Source organism: Phocoena sinus, chromosome 10 (genome assembly GCF_008692025.1).
Source record: "Phocoena sinus isolate mPhoSin1 chromosome 10, mPhoSin1.pri, whole genome shotgun sequence".
Taxonomy (NCBI): Eukaryota; Metazoa; Chordata; class Mammalia; order Artiodactyla; family Phocoenidae; genus Phocoena; species Phocoena sinus.
This window is the reverse complement of record NC_045772.1, coordinates 60614469-60634602: the sequence shown is the minus strand read 5'-3', so window position 1 is coordinate 60634602 and position 20134 is coordinate 60614469. Positions and strand designations below refer to the sequence as shown.

Here is a 20134-nt window from a genome sequence, read left to right as displayed (position 1 = left end):
GGGAAACCGGACCGGGCTGGGGGAGGTGGAAATAGCCCCGTTTGCTGTGGGGCGGCTGGGCAGGGGGCTGGTGGGAATGTAGGCCGTGGCGTTGAGAGGGCCACGTTCACAGCCCCTGGGGGTTTCACTCCTGCTGGGTTTAGCGGCTGGACTCCTAGTGTGTAGGGATCCCGGGTACCCACCTGGGGTGGGTGCAGGACGCTGGTCTCCTCGCCGCAGGCCAGGAGAATTCAGTTTCTGCTTCCAGCGCAGGCCTGAGCTAGGAGGAGTTGTGTGTGTGGGTGTGTTTTTCCCAACAAAGAGGGATCAGGAGAGAAAAGGGGGGAAAGTAGAGGGGAACCAAGGAGGGGGCGGGGAGGAGGAGAGGGCAGCGGAGAGGTGAACTGAGCCCATTTCAGGGGAAGAAGGAAAATGAAAGCAAATGGAGTACACACAGCCTCCTCCGCGCTGACGAGCCGGGAGCGGGCGCCCTGCCTTCGGGCTCGGGGATGACCCACTGGGGGACCGGGGAAAGCCTGTTTTAAATTTAATCCGAACTTGGCGGTGTGGATTGAACCGGAGGGAATTTAAATCACTAAAAGGGAGGTGCAGGGCAAGGGGAGGGGATGAGGCTAACCTGCCTGTCTTTCTGTCTGTCTGTCCTTCCCACGGTGGTGCTAGCTTGATTGTGGTCCCAGCTGTCCAGGTCTGAGGTGATGCAGTAAGGGTGCTCCGCCCCCTGAGGGGCCTCTCCTGTGCCCAGTGCCGTCTTTTGGGGTCAGAAGAGAGCTCTAAGAACTAGAGTGGATGCACAGCTGCTAGCTAAAGTTGGGGTCCCCCCGCCCATCCCCAACAGGGACTCCCAGTGGCCTCCAGTCCCTTGGGTTCCCAATCGGTGATGAGGAAAATTGAAGGGAGTGGTGTGGGTGAGAGGGAGGCTGGGAACCAGGCAGGAGATTCAGCAGGCGTAACTGAACCTGGGAAGACAAACCCCTCCTGCTTGGTGATCCCACATCCTTTGTGCCCTGACACATCCAAGCGTGGATTTGGGGGGAGCCTGAAGGTCTGCTTCGGAGCCCTGACCTGCCACCCCATCTCCAAATGCAGAGAAGGGGGGCATTACCCACATGCAGTTGTGGAAGCCGAGGGACCTCGGCCTGGTGGCCCGGTGAACTCAGGGACTCCCAGGCTCTTCCAGCCCCCCTCCTCCTGGCTGCCTCTCTCAGCAAGGCCTAGGCAAAATGGGGCATTGGTGGGGAGGGGGCTGTGGGCGAGGCCTGCTTCCTGATCCACAGCTGTGTCTGTGCCTGAGTGAGGAGGGTCTGAGTTCACGCTCCGAAATGAAGGCGACAATCTCCCCTCGGTTTGACAGGGAATTTGACGGCTGCAGAGTACGTGGGCCTGCTGATCCAGGCTGCCCCACTGCTGCTGCCTCTGCTGGGTGGGCAGGCTGCTCAGGAGGTGAAAAGAAGGCGGTGACCGAAGTGGGCAGCAGAGAAAGGGGCGTCTGTTTACAGCCAGTACGTCTGGGGTCTCTCCCAAATAGTAGAGGCCCACAGGAGAGGGGCTGTAGGGGCATCTTTCTTCTAAGAAGACTGAGGTTGGGACAGATGGGCTCTGTTCCCTGGCGAAGACGCAGAGAAGGAGCGGGTGTGAAACCTTCTCCTTCCTCATGTCTTCTTTGCTCCTTGACGAGTCCGTGGCTCAGCTCCCAGCTGCCTGGGCGGCTGCCTAGGCCGAGATAGGGTTCTATATCCCAGAGGCCTGGTGTACCCACCTCAGCAGGTCGCCGGGAGAGGCAGGAGAGAAGGCCTCTTCCTCCTTTGTGTCCAGACAGAAGTGGCCGCCGCGCCCGGAGCCGGTCCCGCGGCAAAGGCCCGGCCAGCCAGCGGGCTGCACAATGCCATGGCTGCTCGGCCAGCCCGCGCCCTACCCCGTCCTGCCTTCCTGTCACTGCCCTTCCTCCGGCTCGCTCTCTACACGCCTTCCTTTCCCTGCTCTCCCCCTCTTTTCATCCTGCCTCCCCTCTTTTCTGTAATTCTCCCCTCTTTCTTTCTTTTATCCTAATCCGTTTTCTTTTTTCCTTCCCTCCTTCCTTCCTCCCTTCCTCTCTATGGGCCTGGCGCCGGGCTTCAATCTTGTTGTCTCAGGCTGTCTCGGGCTCTGTCCTCTGATGTCCCCTTGGTCGCAGTCTGGCCCCAGGCCCTCTGACGGCTACACAGCTCTGCTCAGCATTGCCAGCAGTCACCCCAGAGACAGGCAGGGTCCCCAGCCGCCTGGGCTGGGGGAGGTGCTGATGGCGCTGGGGATCTGGAGGAAGCCTCGGCAGGGGAACAGGAATCTCCTGTCTTTTCCTCGAAATAGTGAGGGAGAATTTTTGATTGACAGCTAACCCGACTCCATCAAGGCCAAAGAGGTATGCTGTTTCTTGGTGTAATTTGGATTTCCCAGACCAGTCCAGGCCGGGGCAGGAGAACATAATCAGAGCCGAGGGTAAAGAGGCTGAGGTCCCGGGTCGTCTCTCCCCAGCCGGGTACTTCTCACGTCACGCGCCCCCCCCATGCGTCGAAATCCCAGCCCTGCTAGACCGAAAAGGACATAACCGGGGTGGTGGTGGTGGGATAAGTAGGGACTGGGGAGGGGGCCTGGCAGGCTGGGGTCAGTGCTTCGAGCTGCAGATCTATCCTTCCCCCTCAACTTCCCCCCACCCCAAACACACATATTACACTCTCTGGGACACCTCTCTCTAGCCCTTCTCCTCCCCAGAGGAGACAGGTCGACAGAGATGTGCGGTGGGGGGGAAGCAGCCTCTGCCCCCCACCCCTGGCATTTGGTCCCTTCCTGGGGACAAGAGGGGAAAGAAGGGCAGGCGTCTCGGATCTGGGAAAACTCATCCTTCACTGCTGCCTCAGAGCCTGTGTCTTAGCCTCAGCTCCTGCCTATTTCCCCTAGCGCAAACTGGACTCTTCCCTGCTGACCCTGAAATTGTACCCCTCCTTCAAACTCACTCTGCCCTGCCTAGGGTACATCTGTCTCTGGGGACATCACCTGCTCTTCTCCCCCGCCCCCAGCCAACTTCCCTGCCCCCTCTCTTGCACCCACACTGAGAATTTCCTGCTTGCCTAAAGCGCACTTTTGCTAAATCACCATGGGACAGTGTGATGGAAAGCAGAGGGCTGGGCAATGAACCCCAGATTCAAGGAGGAGGGTAGCGACCAACTTATTGGAGGGAGGAATCCAAGTTGTGTGATCTTCCCTACAATCACACTACCCCTCCAGAATTCCTGTGTCTGACTCCAAAGAAATTGCTTTCTCCCATTCCTCTGTAGCTTTTTTCCCGTTCCAAAAACAGCCTACAATTTTATTTAATGAAAGACACATTTATGAACAATCAAATGATCCTCATAAAATTTTTATTGAAGGACGTAAAAACAAGCTACTTGCCCACGACCGAGGTCGCTCTCTCGCCTTGCCCGCTCTCACCCTGGCTCTCTGCAGACAGAGCCCTGGAGTGACTTCTTTTTGGGGGGCGGGGGAGGGCAGGAGGTCTCAGAGGTGGAGTTGGGGGCAAAGGAGGGCGAGCAGGAAGACGGGATGGGGACACCCCACTGAAGTTGTGTAGGTCTCTCCTCCACTTCTTCAGGCTGGCAAAGAAAGATAAATAGATACAGACAATAAATTTAAAATAAAGGCGTTTGCATATCTGTGCCAAAGCCATGCGAGGACTTCTGGTGACAAAGGTGTACGAGGTCCCGAGGTCCTACCCCTCCCACCCGCGGACCACCTTCCCCAAGCTTCCTCTGCCCCAAATTTGGGGGGCTGAGTTGGCCAGTGGCAGAAGGACGCTCCCCTTCCCCTCCTTCCCTCCCTCCACCCCAGCTTCCCCAGTCCCCTCCCACTCTCCCTCCCTCGCTGCTGCTGCTCCTGAAAGAAATACATACATACACACGGTTTAAAAACGTATTTTTAAAAGCCACGTTCGGAACTGACAATCGCTGATCTCGGCTTGCGCAGAGACTGCGGGAGCGTCGGAGCCGACAGAGACGGATTACGTCAAGAAATAGTTCCTCCACCTACCTCGGCCGGCCTCTCCGCCCCTGCGGGGCTCCCGCACCCAGCTCGGCCCCGGGGGTCCGGAAACCCTGGCTTCGGGGAGTGGCACTTGCACCCCATCAAGAAATCCTCCCGGGGGTGGGGGCGGAGGCCATCTGCTTAGGGGTGGACACGAGCCAGGGGCTTCTCTGCTGACATGCGAGTTGTCCTGAGGGGGTGGCCGGGTCCTTGGGTCCAGAGTTGCGAACCCCCAGGAAAACGCAGGTCGCGGGGATCAGCAGAGAGAAGAGGGTGGGAGAAGGTTAAAAAAAAAAAAAAAAAAGCCAGGAAAAAAAGCCCCTGCGCATTGATCCGCGCCGTATTTTTGGGTAAATACGATCACGTGGGGGCCGGGGAGCCAATGAGCTGCGGGGAAAAGGCTGGAAAAATAATTACCTGCCTTGATTGTTCTGTGAGCAGATAAAAAGTACATATACAGTTCATACAATAATCTTATGTATGTAAAACCCTGTTACGATGTCGGCGACGGGGCCCATCAGTAACTATTACGTGGACTCGCTCATCTCTCACGACAATGAAGACCTCCTAGCGTCCAGGTTTCCGGCCACGGGGGCTCACCCCGCCGCCGCCAGACCCAGCGGTTTGGTGCCGGACTGTAGCGATTTTCCGTCCTGTAGCTTCGCGCCCAAGCCGGCCGTGTTCAGCACGTCGTGGGCGCCCGTGCCCTCGCAGTCGTCCGTGGTCTACCACCCGTACGGCCCCCAGCCCCACCTCGGCGCCGACACGCGCTACATGCGGACTTGGCTCGAGCCGCTGTCCGGCGCCGTCTCCTTCCCCAGCTTCCCGGCCGGGGGTCGTCACTACGCCCTCAAGCCGGACGCCTACCCCGGGCGCCGCGCCGACTGCGGCCCGGGCGACGGCCGCAGCTACCCGGACTACATGTACGGCTCGCCCGGGGAACTGCGCGACCGCGCCCCGCAGACCCTGCCCTCGCCCGAGGCGGACGCCCTCGCCGGCAGCAAGCACAAAGAGGAGAAGGCCGACCTGGACCCCAGTAAGTTGGGAGCAATTTTCCTTTACAACCCGCGCGGGAGGGGAGGGGAGGCCGGGCGGGGGGGATCCGGATTACAGCCCCTCCGAGCGGCGCAGGGAGCGCGGGAGAGGGGCGAAGGCGAGGGGGTGAGGACTCAATAAAAGCGAATTACCTTGGGGAGCTTTCAGGGGCAGGAAGGTCTGAGAAGGGCGCCCAGGGAGCCAGGTTGGGAGAAGGCTGAAGGGGGCTCCTCTCCCAGGAGCTGGCTTTGATGAGACCCCCGCCCACACACCCCCGGCCCAGGCTTTTTGGCTCAGTCGCAACTTTCGAAGAAATGCAGACAGGGCCAGGGGATGGGGTGGGGGCAAGGTTCATTTTATGGTTTGGGGTGGGATGGGAGAGAGATGGGGAGGACACTGGGGGCAGAGAGGAAATAACCCCAAGGAGAAAAGCCACCCCCTACCTCCCAGGCAGTGTAGGGGTCCTCACTCCACTAGAGATTCATAAAACAGAGGGTGTTCTCCCCCAGGAAGCCTGGGTGAGGGGTCTGGGGGCTTTCCCAGCCTAGGAACTTGGAGAGATCAGGACTTCCAGAGTTGGGGGAGAGAAGTGGGGTCCCAGTCTCCTTAAACTTGAGAGCCCTCTTCTGAGTGTCTGCAGGAGAGAGGGGTGGGAATGGGGGTCAGAGAGGAGGAGTGGGGAGCGGGAAGCGGTATCTCCCCAGATTAGAGAATTGTACACACACACACCACACACACACACACACACACACACACACACACACACACACACACGCCAATCAGGGAAACAGGAGCCTTCTGAGTATTGCAAAGAAAGGCAGGGGTAGGTGAGGTGAGGTGGGGTGGGGGGACAGGTGAGAGCTGCAGGTCCAGAGAAAGAGGAAAGAAAGGGAAACAGCAGGGGAAGGGGTGCAGCCCCTGGGTGTGAGGAAGTGTCTGGGGGAGTCCCAGGAGGGGGTTGCAGGAAATCCTTTCCTGCAGCCCCATCAGGGGCCAGGGCCTAATTATACCCCTCTGAAGGCTTCCCTCCTTGCCCTCAGCTACTCCCATAAACCTGAAATTGGAGGCTTGGCTCCTGCAGAGCCTGTCCTGGGGCTGGCAGGAGGAGGGGGCACTGGAAGCCAAACAGGGAAGCTAAGATACAGGGGAGCCTGTCCCCAAGGCCAGCAGCTCCCTGGGGAGAGGAGAAAGGCTTTTCCCATCCCAGCATCACTCTGAGAATTCGCCTCAGCAGGGTTGAATTCTGAGAGAGCGGAGATGGGGCGCTGGAGAGGGTAGTGAGGGGCTTGGGGACTCTCAGGGTCAGGAAGCAGAACTGCTGAAATTTCAGGACTTGGTCGTGGGCTGGGAAGATGGGAGGGGGCAGAGGAGGAGGGAAGTGGGGAGGAGAGAGACCTCGCTATAAAAATAAAAAACAAGAGAGAGAAGCGTTTATGGGCCTATGAAACGGTTGGGAATTTGGACTTTTTATAGGGATATTCTCGAATTACTACTCTTGAAGCTGAGGACCAGACTGTAGAGGCTTTGATAGCTTCGATTTCCTATCGTTTTAGGTGCTGGAAACCGAGGAGGGGGAAGATGAGGAGGGGGGAGAACGCAAAGGAGTAAGGGGGGAAATTCCTCAAGCAAAACGTGCCCAAATTCAGGTTCAATTATTGGGTTTGGGGAGCCTGGCTGAGGCTGGGGGGGTGGTGCCAGGCGTCCTGGACTGGAAAGGGGCTCCACTGACCCCTGCCTGTGTTTGGCCCTCCAGGCAACCCCGTGGCCAACTGGATTCACGCCCGCTCCACAAGGAAGAAGCGCTGCCCCTATACCAAGTATCAGACGCTGGAACTGGAGAAGGAGTTTCTCTTCAATATGTATTTAACCAGGGACCGTCGGTACGAGGTGGCCCGGGTTCTCAACCTCACCGAGCGGCAGGTCAAAATCTGGTTTCAGAACCGGAGGATGAAGATGAAAAAGATGAATAAAGAAAAAACCGACAAGGAGCAATCCTAAACCCTGCCGCAGCCTGCTGCCTCTGCACAGCCAAGGGAAAAACAAAAAACCCACAAAAATACCCCGACGCAGGCGGGAGACAGCACGAAAAAGAAAAGGAATGAGCAAGATAGAGAAAAGCCAATCGGCTTAAAAAGGAAAAAAAGGGAAAGGGAGAAGGAAAACTCTTGCGAGATTTGGGAGGGTTCAGTGTTGAGAAATTGGTGTTTTAGTTAGTTCTACCCAGCAAGGAGGAGGAGGCCGGGAGAGAAACAGCGTTCTCTTCTCCCAGCGCAATTGAAATAAATGACACACACAAATGTGATTTTTTCCCTCCTTTCTTCAGAGAAGCCAGTACTTGAATCGCTATATTTCTATTTTTTTTTCTCCTGTGTTGTATTTGGTCCGGGCCATCCTTCCCCAGGCCTGGGGTGCTCTGCGTGCAGATTTTGTACAAAAAAAAAAGACACACACGTATACACAAGAACGCTTCCCAGCCCAGGAGCTGAGGGGCGAGGGCCGGGGACCATGCCGCAGGCTGGGTCCGGCGGCTCAGGCCAGCGCCTCTGGCGTGTACATAGCAGTGTCAACTCATCCCCAGAGTCCGTCCTGTAACGTGCTTCTGTTTGTTGTGGTAGAACAGCTCTGTGTTAATATATCGAAGTCACTTAAAAAACCAGAAACCCAACCGTATCCAGTTCTCGTTATTTCTCCTCCCTGTGGCTCTCAGGCTTCTGGCGTGGAGGAAGCAAGTGCTTAGATCCTTTCGGGGAGGCGGGAGCCAGGCAAGGGGCTCCCTCTGCTTTGGAAGGGCAAGTCCCCAGCCGCTTCTCCAGGCAGGGTGCGATGGGGCTGAGGGCTCCCAGGGTGCAGTGGAGGCTGCCGAGGCCCGGGTCCAGTTGTGCCTGCCCAGGCTGGCTGCCTGTGAGTCTCCTGGTAGCTCGATGGAGTCCCTGGGGGTGGGGGCACAGCATGAATGGTTTTCCCAGGCTGTAATTAATTGTAATAATTTATGAGTACATGAGATTGGAGAGAAGAGATAGGTAAAGATGAAAGTTGGGTGCTGGGTGAGGGCCCGGGCTGGATTCTTGCCCGGCTGCATCGGTGCTTCGAGGGATGGCTTGTGGGGTGGGGGGGGGCAGTGCTAGGGAGGGTGTGTGGTGAATGGTGAGGAGGAAGAAGGCCCAGCAGGCCTCAGGGAGCCGGACAGGCACTGGGCATTGAGAGTGAAAGAAGGAAGATGCAGAGAGAGAGTAGGGAGGGAAGAAAAGGAGGAAGGAAGGAAAGAAGGAAGAGGGGCAAGGGAGGGAGGAAGGGAGGGAGGAAAGAGAAAGAAAAAGGGAAAGAAAGAAAAGGAAGGAAGAGAGGGAGGAAGGAGAAAGATGGCAAAACCAGAATCAGAATGAGATTTAGTTTCTACTTCTCAATGTATTCTCAGCTCTCTCTCTCTCTCTCTCTCTCTCTCTCTCTCTCTCTCTCCACCTCCTGGTTCTCTCTTTTCTAATCAATCTCTCTCTCTGGTGCTTAGTTTGAATGTTGATCTGGGGGTGACGGGGTTATGCTGAGCGGCTGCAGCATTTCTGGGAGATGGCACAGCTAGGGCCCAAGGAAGCTGGTCAGGGATTAGCCAGGAGTGGGGTGTTCTCTGGTGGCTGTGGGACCCAAGGGGCAAGGATGTGGGGATGTGTGTGTAACAGCCCAATGGGCTGGCTGGCTGCATAGCACCCCAGAGCGCCTTCCCCAGAACCGGCAGTTTTCATCTGCTAATCGGAAGCAGACTCAAGCTGCCGGGTATGACTCGGCCCAGCGCCCCCATTCTCGGAAATCCCCCAATCTGGAAACTATTAAACTCAGACTGCTTGAAATATAGCCCTTTAATATCTCGGGCTGCCCATTCTGGCGAGGGTGCAGGGTGTTGCTCTGAATACTTGGGGAATACCACCGTAGAAGAAAATAATTGGGGACCCCAGTCCCTGTGCAGCTCCCTCCATGGCATCACCTTACAGGACTGGCGAGGCACTTGTAGGGACCAGCCCCTTCCCCATCATTTGAATCTCCTACCCCCTCCTTCTACTAAATACTCCAATTTCGGGGCTGGAGGAAGGTGGGAAGAGGTGAACATTTTGTTTTGATAATATTTCCTCTCGTCTTCCCCGCTTAAGAAGAGACCTCCCCAATTCCAGAAGCGATTGTTTTCTCGGTCCTTTTGGAAGGTGCTTTGCCTGTAGTTTTCTCTCTTTTCTTGCTTCCTCGCTCCTCCCCTGGGCCGTTTTACTGTTCTGGGACCCTGGCCGCAGTTCCGCACCGGGCGGAGGACGAGGCACTCGTCTCCCTCGGTCCTGACCGCCGGGACTCAGGCTTCTCTCCGGCCCGAGCTCGGCGGCGTTTCCGGGCCTCCACCCGGCCCCTGTTCCAAGGCCCTGTCGCCTCCCCTCGTCGGTCCGTCAGCGCGGCCTGCTTCCTGCGGCCCGCCTGAGCCGGCCTTGCTCCGGGCAGGAAGGAGGGCCCTGAGCGGAGCGTGGGATCCAGAGCAGGCCCACCCGGTCCAGCCCACTGTTCGGTACCAGCTCGGCCTCCAGCCTGCAGGTCAGGATTGGATTCTAGTTTTATTTATTGTCATTTGTGAACTCAAAGCACAACAACACAACACACATCTGGGGAAAGAAACGAAAGCTGGGGAGGAAAGAGGGGCTTGCAAACGCCCCCTGCCCTAACCTTCTCCTCCCACCTCTCCTCTGCTCCTTTGTCAGAATCACAAAACCCTAAAGGTTGTTCCACTTGGGAAGGCAGAGGATAGGTACATTTCCGCGGCCCCGAAATGCCTCTTTTATGGCGCTGTTTGTCTCCCTGCGCTGGATTCTGAATGGGGCCGAACAAAACAGCAGCGCGGAGCTGGCTAGACGTCTGGGCTTAATTGTTTTATGGTTTAAATAAGGTGGACACTCTTTCCTTTGAAATCGGATTATAGGAATGTTTTGTCTATGGTCCACGGAGAACAGGACCTCACTGGCTGGGAGGCAGAGGTGGAGAGAGCGCGCGCATGAGAGAGAGGGATGGGCTACAAACCAGGGAGCAAAGAGCCAGGAGAAGTCAGAATCCCACCCCAAAGTCCTGCAGGCGGCAGCGGAATAGGCGGTGCGGAGCCAGCGGCAGGGTAAGAGGAGCGAGGAGTTTAGGGTGCGCGCCGCGGGCAGGCGGTCGCGGGAGCTTCGGGGCGTGCATCTGCGTGCGCGGAGGTGTTCCGAGGCCAGAAATGCGCCTGAACGCGGGGGAAATCGCGGCAGTTCCTTTGCACAGTGTCTCTTAATGCGGGAAGGGAGGGTGACAGAAAGAGAAAATAGTGTGAAACCTCTGACAAGGTTTATTTCGAGAATTTAGAAAACAAAAGAGCAGCGGTCCAGAGGGAAATCCCTTCCGGGGACCCCTCTCACGCGCACCCATTTGGAAACTCCTTCCTCCCACCTCCCACCTTTGGGTCAAGCCTGGGGACCTGCTTGCTCTAAGCAGTTGGCTTTTTCCCGGCCGGACTGCATTGGAGTAAGTGGACGCGAGGTGGCGCTGTTGCTCAATGTTAGAGGCGGCGGCGGTGCCCCCGGCCGGCCTGGCCGCACTGACGTTTGAGGCCCGGCCCCGAGGAGCAGCGACGAGAAGGCCCGGCGCCCCGGCCCAGCCCGGCCCCTCTGGCTCTGAGCAAATCAATCCTCTCACCTGCGAGGTGTAAATAAATCGAGAGTGGCGGCGGGAGGTGGGCCCTCGCTCTGGCAGCAGACTCGGGAATCTCAGGAGGGCGGGCGCCGAAAATAATCGCTTTGCGGAGGAGATAAGCACGAAGCAGGCAGCGCGTAATTAACACGAAAAGGCAGAATGACCCGGACAAACGAACATAAATCCGTGGTACCTAGGAGGGCGGTGCAGGCCTCGGGGCGAGGGACAGAGACGCCCCAGCAAGGATGGGGGTCGAGGGACAGAGACGCCCCAGCAAGGATGGCTGCTTGCGGTTCCTTTATTTCCAGGCTCCCGGAGCGAAATCAACCAGATACGTGTAAAAGAAAAAAAACAATCAAATGAACGAAAGAAAGAAAAGGCGAGGGACGCCCCCCGCTCCATCCCGAAAGGGGAAACCAAGTCCAACCAGGGATTTCGGGACTGGTGGGCTCTCGGAGCAGACGGTGCTGGCAGCACACTCGGGACAGTCGCATTCCAGGACACAAAGGCCCGGAAGACTAGCTCTGTGGCAGGGTTTCCGCTGGACCATAAAGTGTGGAGATATCCCCCCAGCCCCTAAAAGATAAGGCGCAGGCCCCAGAGCGGATCCGGCCTGCCCAGCCTCCTCTTTCCAGGAGGGGAGGAGAAAGTATTTATGAGAGTCCCCAGTGACCTAGAAGCTGGGAGCCCAGAGTCTGTCTCGTTCAGCTCAATAGCCACAGAACAGGCTCAGAAAAGGCAGGGCCAGAACCAAGGCTGCGGCGTGCTCTGGTAGTGGAGGAGACCTCTGCCATGCCCTCTACTGCCCTGGACCCTGGGGAGGCCTGCAGCCCTGGCACGGCCCTCCGCTGACCCTCCCCTCCTGCTGCTCCAGGGCCAGAGTTCTGGGTGTCACAGAGTTTGGGCGGTCCCTAAGTCAGACGGGGGGTAGGTTCTTCCAAATTCAGGGGATCCTGGAAGCGTCTCTTGCTGGGCCACCAGTGACTGTCCTTTGGGAATTTGGCCGAGAGTGGCCATTTCCTCAGCAATTATTTAGATACAAAAGGGGGAAGCTCATTCTCTCTACACCATCCTCCCCTGCACTTTCATTTCTTCCTCCATCCCCAGAGCTGGGCTCTGGATGGGGAAGAAAAAGATCTGGTTTTCTAACCGCCTCCTACCTCATCCAACCCTGAAACCCCAGGATGTGGAAGGAAAATAGGTAGCAATTTTTTTTTTCATGATGCAAAAGGCTAAAGATGCATGTGTGTTTATCAGGTCTTATTTTCATATGTGCCCGGATGTGCGTGTGTGTGCACAGTGCCTGTGAGGTGACGGGGCGCTTCCCGGCATGTGTGATAGCTGATTGAGCATGCATTTGATGAAGGTAGCACATACAGTACGTGTGGATCCCGAGTATGGCCCCGCATTGCCCTGTGTACGACAACCTCACACACTGTGGAGGGGGGAGGACCGGAAAAATCATTCTTGTTGCTCTTCTTCCTTCACCTGCACACAGCACACATATCCACAGCTCTCAGACTTTCTCCCTTTTCTCTCTGTCTGGGTGAAGTCCACATAATTGTACATGTTTATGGCCAGGAAAGGGTGCTGATGGAATAAGGTTCCTTTATCCATTAGAATTAACTTGAATTTACCCAGTCTTGGGGATGGGGGAAGCCCCCCAGAGAAAGTGTGGGTAAATAAAGAGTGTCTGTTGACAGTTCCCATCCACATCCTGGCCTGGGCAGCCTGCCTGGGGAAGTGTAGGGGTGTGTGTGTGGTGAAGCCAGGGAGCCCCTCCTAGCCGAACTGGCATTTCCTATGGGGTTAGGGTATGTGGGGACAGCTAAGAGGCCTGCTCTAGTCTCCTCCAACCCAGATACAAGGGGTCTCCTAAGAAGAAACCTCCTGGATCAGCCCAGCCAGAAGCCAGGGACCCACCAGCTGCCCTCTCCTTCTCTGTCCCCACCAGCAGCTTTGCTCTCCAGCAAGCTCATGGCTATTGCCTGGGCTTCCTGCCTCAGGCAGGAGCTGGTGTCTGAAGGGTCAGTGCAGCCCTGACTGGGTATATGGAGTGCCCCCTGCCTCTGGCCCTCTCCACTACCCACAGCACGCAGGCAGGCAAGAGAAAAGGATCTAGGGAAGACAGGGCAGCTTCCCACGCTGGGGAGGAGCAAGAGTCATGGAGGGTTCTGATGCCTGAAGTGTTTGGGGATATGATGTGCTTGTTCTTCCTCAGAGTCCCCAGACTTAAGGACACCCCTGGGGAGCCCATCTCTGGGGGTTAGGGGAGCAACTTTCTTGTTGGCATTCAACCCCTCGGGGGGGGGGTCTTATACCTGTTGAGGTAACCTGAGTTGGCCTGCTGGCTCAGGTATCTCTCTCTCTCTGAGAGGAAGGAAAAGAGAAGGGGGGAGAGGCACCTTCAAATCTGAATGCGCGCACCTTGGAAAAGCTGGCCCTAGTCATTAGCTAGAGCTGGCTCACCACCCCCCGACATACCACACCCCCATCCCTCCCCCTTCCTCCCCTGCCCTTCTTCCAGGTCCCCCCCAGCCCTGAACCCCTCTACCACCCGCCCGCCATCCCTCCCTTTCTTCTCTCTCTCTCTCTCTCTCTCTCCCTCTCCCTCTCCCTCTCTCTCCCTCTCCCTCTCTCTCTCTCTCTCTCTCTCTCTCTCCCTCTCTCCTCTCTCTCCCTCTCTCCCTCTCTCCCTCTCTCCCTCTCTCCCTCTCTCCCTCTCTCCCTCTCTCCCTCTCGCCTGTCTTCATGTCGTGGATTGATGAACGCGAATCGCGTGTAAGCGCCGCCACCGCCGGGAGTCTGAGGAATTGAGGAATTCGCCCGGGCTGTTAAAGGAAAGAGCTAAGTGCGAGAGCGCGAGCTCTACCTACCGACAGTGAAGAGAGCCGCCGCCGCTGCTGCCGCCGCCACCGCCGCCGCCGCCGCCGCCCGCGCCCAGCCCGGGAGCTGCGCCGCCCCGCCGGCACCCAGGCGCCCCCCACCTGCCCAGCCCGGCCCGCCGCCCCGGGGAGCCGGCCGGCCTAGGGATCGCTCCCGGGGGGAGGGCAGTTTCGGGGTCCCGGGCGGGGGAGTCGGGAGCCAGAGGGGAGAGGGCGGCGGGTTTTCATGTGCCCAGCATGAGCTCCTACTTCGTCAACCCCCTGTTCTCCAAGTACAAAGGCGGCGAGTCCCTGGAGCCGGCCTATTACGACTGCCGCTTCCCGCAGAGCGTGGGCCGGAGCCATGCGCTGGTGTACGGGCCCGGCGGCTCGGCGCCCGGCTTCCAGCACGCCTCGCACCACGTCCAAGACTTCTTCCACCACGGCACCTCGGGCATCTCCAACTCGGGCTACCAGCAGAACCCGTGCTCGCTGAGCTGCCACGGAGACGCCTCCAAATTCTATGGCTACGAGGCGCTCCCCAGACAGTCCCTTTATGGGGCTCAGCAAGAGGCGAGCGTGGTGCAATATCCCGACTGTAAATCCTCCGCCAACACTAACAGTAGCGAAGGACAAGGCCACTTAAATCAAAACTCGTCTCCCAGCCTCATGTTTCCATGGATGAGACCCCACGGTGAGAAGCCTTTTCTCTTTCCCCCTTGGTCTCCCGCGCTCCGGGGTCTCCCCCCGCCCTTGCCTCCTTTTTGTCTGCCCTCGCTTTACCTCCTGGCTTGGGGCTCTCTCGGGCCCCACCCCCGGGCGTGAGTGGGTTTCTGGAGGTTGGGAGGTTCAGCTGGGGGTGGGGCACGGAGTTCGCCTGGGGGATTGGGGTGAAGGTGGGGGAAAAGGTGGTGTCTGGGTGCAAAGGGCTAAAAAAAACGTTTTCTCCACTTCTGTCAGTCTGTCTGTCTGTCTCTCTCTCCCCTCCACCCCTCTTTCTCTCCCTCTCATCATCTTTAGTCAAAGTTGGGGAGGTGGCTGGGAAGGGCCCAGAGACCCTGAGCAAGTGTTTGGAGCAAGCCAGTTTCTCCATAAGGCAGACAGCCTCAGTCCAGGACAGTGGCCAGGCTGTCTTGGGGTGAAGGGAGACCCCTGCTTCTCTCCCCTAGCTGGGTCAGAGGGTGGCGGGACCCCAAGGACAGGTGCTCTGCCTGTCTGGGGCACCCACCACCTTCTCTCAGAGACCTAGCCTTAGGGCCACTACCCCAACTTTGCTTTACTTCCCTCAGTTGGAGAGAAGAGAGAGAGAGTCAAGGAGAAGAAAAAAGAGTCCCAGAAAGGATGGAGGCCATGCAGATTAGAGAGCTCTGTGGTCTGGGGGACCCTCGCCAAGCTGTCCCCAGTCAAAGGCTTGCAGGGTCTCCCTGAGACCCTCAGGGCAGCTCAGGTCATGAGCCCCTCCAAGGGTGGCCCCTCAGAGCCCAGTTTCGAAGTAAAAGGGGACGCGAGAAGGTGACAAGTTCCAGTGGGGATGGCCCGTGATTTATTTGCTGGTCTCCAGTTAGCAGTCAGGCCAAGCAGTGATACATTCCAGAAGATCAATTATTTTTCTTCTGGAAAAGCATTAGGCAGAGAGATCCGAGGAAGGGCAGTGAACACAGCCCCACTTCTTCACCCCCAGCCCTTATGCCTTCCTTTTAGAAACAGACTCTGTCCCCAGCCTTGCTCACCCAATGCCCCTCTGCACTTGTGAACAAAGCTGCAAGGGCCAGTTTTCTGGGACTGCAGGCCTGGGGAGACTCTACAGTGCCCCCCTGGCCTCTGCCAGCCCCTCCTTTCCAGACAGACCCCAGTCCCTGCCCCCCCACCTCCCAAGGTGAAGCCAAGCCAAAACAAACCCCCAACTTTCCTGCCCTTGCCTGATTTCCACTCTTGCCTTTTCTGCAGGAGGGAGGGGAACTGGGCAGACCACAGGGGGGACTTCAGGGGAGGAAGAGTGACAGGGGAAAGCCAGGCCCCCACCCAAACATAACCAGACTGGGCTTCTGTTCTGTCCAGCTCCGGGGCGGCGCAGCGGAAGGCAAACTTACAGCCGGTATCAGACCTTGGAACTAGAAAAGGAGTTTCTCTTTAATCCTTATTTGACACGAAAGCGCCGAATTGAAGTCTCTCACGCCCTGGGACTGACTGAGAGACAAGTGAAGATCTGGTTCCAGAACCGAAGGATGAAGTGGAAAAAGGAGAACAACAAGGATAAACTGCCGGGAGCCCGAGACGAGGAGAAGGTGGAGGAAGAAGGAAATGAGGAAGAGGAGAAAGAAGAGGAGGAAAAGGAAGAAAACAAGGACTGAGCAAAAAAGAGAGGACCCCCCCCCTTTAGCAACTCCCTTGAAGTTTCGTTTTATGGTAGCGGATAAATTGAGAAGTTTACGACTGTCATTTGCTTTTATAGAGAATAGAATGACACTCAAAACACCAACTACCTGTCAGATACTTGCAGCTCGGGTTTTATTACCTTTGGACTTCCCTGGATCTTTATTTGTTTGGAGACTGGAGGGGGGAGACCGAGACACAGTGAAAAGTTCCGAGTCTCTGTCTCAGTCGTTGCCCCAACACACACACTTGTCCGTCCCCCCACCCTTCTTAGTCCTGGCTGGATTTTAAGGTCTGAGACCTGGCGTCTTTGCCCCTTCTCCCGGCCCCCGTCTTGCCACCCTGCCACCTCCCTGCTTCTCTGGTATTTATTTTAGAGGGGAACCCCCTCAAACTGCAGAAGACTCGTGGCGGCTTTGTTTTCAAGCTAGGATTAGTGTATTAGATTGACTTTTTTTTCCCCCAAAGGACAGAAAATTGAAGGAAGGAAGGAAAAGAAAGGGAAGATGTTCAAAGACATTTTTTAAAGGATAGCGAGGAATATCCCCTCTCCCTCCCTGGGGCTCCCCGCTCAGAAAGACTCCCTTGACTTTCTCTAGGAACCTGATGGAAACCTGAAGCAGATGGGGGTCTCCCCCTCCCCCCTCCCTTTCCACGGGGTAGATAGGAGCCTGCAGTCACCCGCTAAGATCCTACCTAGCCATCCCATGGTCACTCGGGCCCATGCCTCCCTCCCCTTTCCTGTCTAATTTCTGTTGTTGGGCCCAGCTTCCTCTGAGCTGCATTGGTGAGCGCTCAGAAATCACCATAGTCATGAAAATAATAATAATACTGATAATACTGATAATAATAATGAATCTTTAACATACTACCTAAAGGGAACCTGCAATAATCTTGAAAAAAATAAAAAAGAGAGAAATTTAAAAACATCCTAATATGGGAGAAAAAAAGAGAAAAAATTTAAAATAAAAAAAAGTAAGAAACCTCCAACGTATTTTATCACTACCTATAGGAAGAAATCCCGCTTTGAGAGTATTTGTAATGCAGTTTTGCTGTCGTTTGTTGCTGCTTATTTCAATAAGAAAAACCCAACAACTGAGACTGCCTAGCCCGCCGGTCCTGTGAGCTTTTATTGTGCTTCTAACCCCAGTAGAGTAGAACTAAGTTGCACTGAATGTATAGTTAACTCTGTCTTGAATTCTCTGTTTATGCAATGTGCTCGAAAGGAAAAAAACGTTAAAAATATATCTATAATAATAATTTTTCGTCATTTGTCTTTATGTCCAGCTATGAATGTAGATTTTGTGTCCCAGCAGCCCTGTTTCTGGTCCAAGTACTTTGTATTGTATACGTGAGTCATAATTAAAAAAAAGAGGAGAAAAATAGTTGAAGCTGCAATGACTGACTTGTTTTTTCCCCAGCACACCCCCCCCATTCTCTACCGCCCTCCCCTCCTTTTGCTTCTTTTTCAACACTCTGGTAAAGGTTTCCTCCACTGATTTGACTTGGGATTGGGGGCACTCACGTGGAGAGGAGCAGGCTGGACTGGGAGGGCAGGTGAAAGGGGGGAGGTGAAGAAGAGGGGGAGGGGGAGGAGGAGGAAGATGCTCTTGGGAGAACCTTGGCTCCAAACAAAGTGGGTTTCTAGATGCCAGGATCCCAATGGGAAGAAAGCATCTTCTCCCCACTTATCCCTCTTCTTCCTCCTCGTCCTGGGCTGGGCCCAGACCAAAACTCTGCCCCTGTGCCCCTCCGGCAACTAGGCCTTTTTCTTCCAGGGGCTGGGGCTGAGGATGAGGATGAGGCAATGGTGTGCTTTCTCATCTCCACATGCCCCTCATGGCCAACCCTTGGTACTTAGCACCCAGCACTAGACCATGAACAGGGTGGGAAGGATGTGAGGCTCAAGGCAGTCTGGAGGGCTTGGCTGGAAGAAGCCTGAGTGTTGGGGGGCTAGGAAGCTTACGCCCAGGGGAGAGGAGGGAAGGAGAAGGTGAGTGGACTGGCATGCCAACAGCATGGGCCCACAGTCTGAACTCCGAATGTGGCCAGCACAGAGCCGTCGCTGTCACCTAGCCCGCTTGCACTTACCCCAGCCTCTGTTCTGGCTGTTTCAAGCCCGCTCCTGGCTTCACCTTGGCAGTTGGGCAGCCTGCCCTGCCCTTATAACGTGGCTCAGTTGGCCTGGGTTGGGGGCTGCTGCTGAATGTACAGTCCCCCACCCCAGCCACAGCGGGGTAAGGACAGTCTTCACTGGACTCCTCATTCCCCAAAATAAAGGGTCGAAGGCTAAGGGACTCAGGGGGGCAAGGTGGCTCTCGCTCCTCCCTGGAGGGTCCTAGACAGAGAAATCTGTTTATGCCAGTAAGATCCTGGTCAAATAATACCAAATTCCAGAGATACAAGTCATCTGATTCAGTCATGAGAGGGGGAGAGGGGAGGGGAAGGGATCTTCTGGTCTTAAAAACCAGACCCCCAAAGACTGAAATATTTTTGAGGTCAGATCCTTCTCTCTGTCTCTCTCTGTCTCTGTTCCCTGGTCAATGATTTTCCCAGACTTAGGCCCAGGTCGACTCTAGTTTTGTGTAATTTCACCCGCATCTGGGTGCCTGGCTCCCACTCAAAGTGGTTCTGAACACAGGATTGGATCTGGCGTCATTAACGGAGGACTCCTGCGGCCCCAGCGAGGCTGCCGATTGGAAGCGCAGGCTGCAGGCAGCCGGGAACAGCTTTGAGCAGCTCTGGAGGAAATGTTTCGGAACCTGGGGTCCCTGCTGCCAGCCGCGGGGCATCCAGGTAACCCCGTCTGCTGCGGGAAACACCGGCAACCCTCCGGGGAGGCCTGAAAAGAGAGCATTTCGCTCCGACCTCAGGCCTTCCCACAGGCGTCCACACTCCAAGGGCCGGCGAGGGCCGTTTCATTTTTAAATGTGGACTTCTGATTGCTATTAATACAAATCGCTGGCCCGGTAGCCGAGTGGGTTGACCCTACACTAAGTGGCTTCGAAGAACCTCGCCGAATTTTCGCCACACCCGATGTCCCATTCAACCCCGGCCGTGCAGTGCTGGTGGCCCCAAGCCCGGCGTCGGAGGGCTGGGTGCGTCTGGCACCCGGCATCGCTTGACATGCGAAGCTTCGGGTGGGCCAGACCAAGAGAGCTCCAGCCGCCCCCTCTTGCAGCACCTGACCCCCCACCCCTGGTGCCCACCGCCTCTGTTTTCTCGTTTGGAGAGAAAAGGAGGCAAAACCCATTTTATGGGGGGACTTAATTGCGAGCGGGTTGCACTCTCTTTAGAAACGCGTCCTCCCAAATGCTCCCGCCGTCCCATTACCGGAATGAGGACCATACGGCTGCAGCAGATAGGACATTCTCCCATTCTTTACTTGTTTATTAGCCAATCAAAGTGGCTTCCGAAAGCTACTTGTGATTTGTGAAAAATAGTATCTTTCAAACTGCTGAGTTGAAGCATCTCGCTCATTTCGCCCCACATTTATTATTCTAACCCCAACCGTAGAGAAGGGATAATGCAGCTATTAAGTTGGGGGGCAAATTCGTTTCTCTGGCATTTTTGAAAATTCTCGGCATTTTTTCTCCTCCCCACTTCTCTGCAGAGGCCAAGGGAGTAGCGGGCCCGCAGGGGATCTGGGGGGTGAGGGAGGTAGTGAGTGCCCTAAAGGGTTCCTTGGGAGAGATGGGAGAGTGGATTGGCCTCCCCAGCCTCAGCTTCCCTAAGTGAGATGCCCCAGTGGCTGCGTGTTGGCTAGAGAGAGTCACCCCGCCCCAGTTAAAGTGAACTCAGGACAGGTTATGCCACAGACTAGAAGTAAAATTTCCGGTGAACTGCCCGCAGTGCTGTCCCATTCTCCCCTCGGCCCATTGTGAAAAGCTGGGCCAGCGCTTCCTTGTCGTAATTTTTAACTACCTGTTATAAAATTTATGGGTGCGTTTGTAAAAGGAACGAGGTCTCTGCATCCGGCTGAGGGAACTGCTTCTCTTACTGTGGAGGAAGTTTGGGGAGGGGATGAGGGACCCCCTGTTGGTTGGGGTGGGGGCACCCAGCCACGGAAGTTCCCATGCCAGCTTAATTTGGGACCAAGGGAAGAACTTTACGCCTTCAGATCTCCAGCT

The 20134-nt window shown here is 56.2% G+C and overlaps 3 protein-coding genes and 1 long non-coding RNA gene across 4 annotated transcripts in view; 3 read left to right on the top strand and 1 right to left on the bottom strand.

The window, feature by feature from the left end:
- The window catches only part of HOXC4 (homeobox C4), a 60379-nt gene that overhangs the window by 709 nt on the left and 39536 nt on the right, over positions 1 to 20134 (top strand). The gene's annotated exons all lie outside the window — the stretch shown is intronic.
- On the bottom strand, positions 3376 to 4050 carry LOC116760398. The gene is made up of 2 exons (XR_004351730.1): positions 3921 to 4050; positions 3376 to 3623 (listed from the first exon to the last, which is right to left on the bottom strand). It is a non-coding gene; the product is annotated as an uncharacterized LOC116760398 (long non-coding RNA).
- On the top strand, positions 4062 to 7750 carry HOXC9 (homeobox C9). Its single transcript, XM_032645229.1, has 2 exons — positions 4062 to 5086; positions 6839 to 7750. The coding sequence occupies exons 1-2, from the start codon at positions 4549 to 4551 to the stop codon at positions 7081 to 7083; spliced, it is 783 nt and encodes a 260-aa protein (XP_032501120.1). The 5' UTR covers positions 4062 to 4548; the 3' UTR covers positions 7084 to 7750.
- HOXC8 (homeobox C8) lies at positions 13520 to 17381 on the top strand. The gene is made up of 2 exons (XM_032645236.1): positions 13520 to 14325; positions 15690 to 17381. The coding sequence occupies exons 1-2, from the start codon at positions 13890 to 13892 to the stop codon at positions 15980 to 15982; spliced, it is 729 nt and encodes a 242-aa protein (XP_032501127.1). The 5' UTR covers positions 13520 to 13889; the 3' UTR covers positions 15983 to 17381.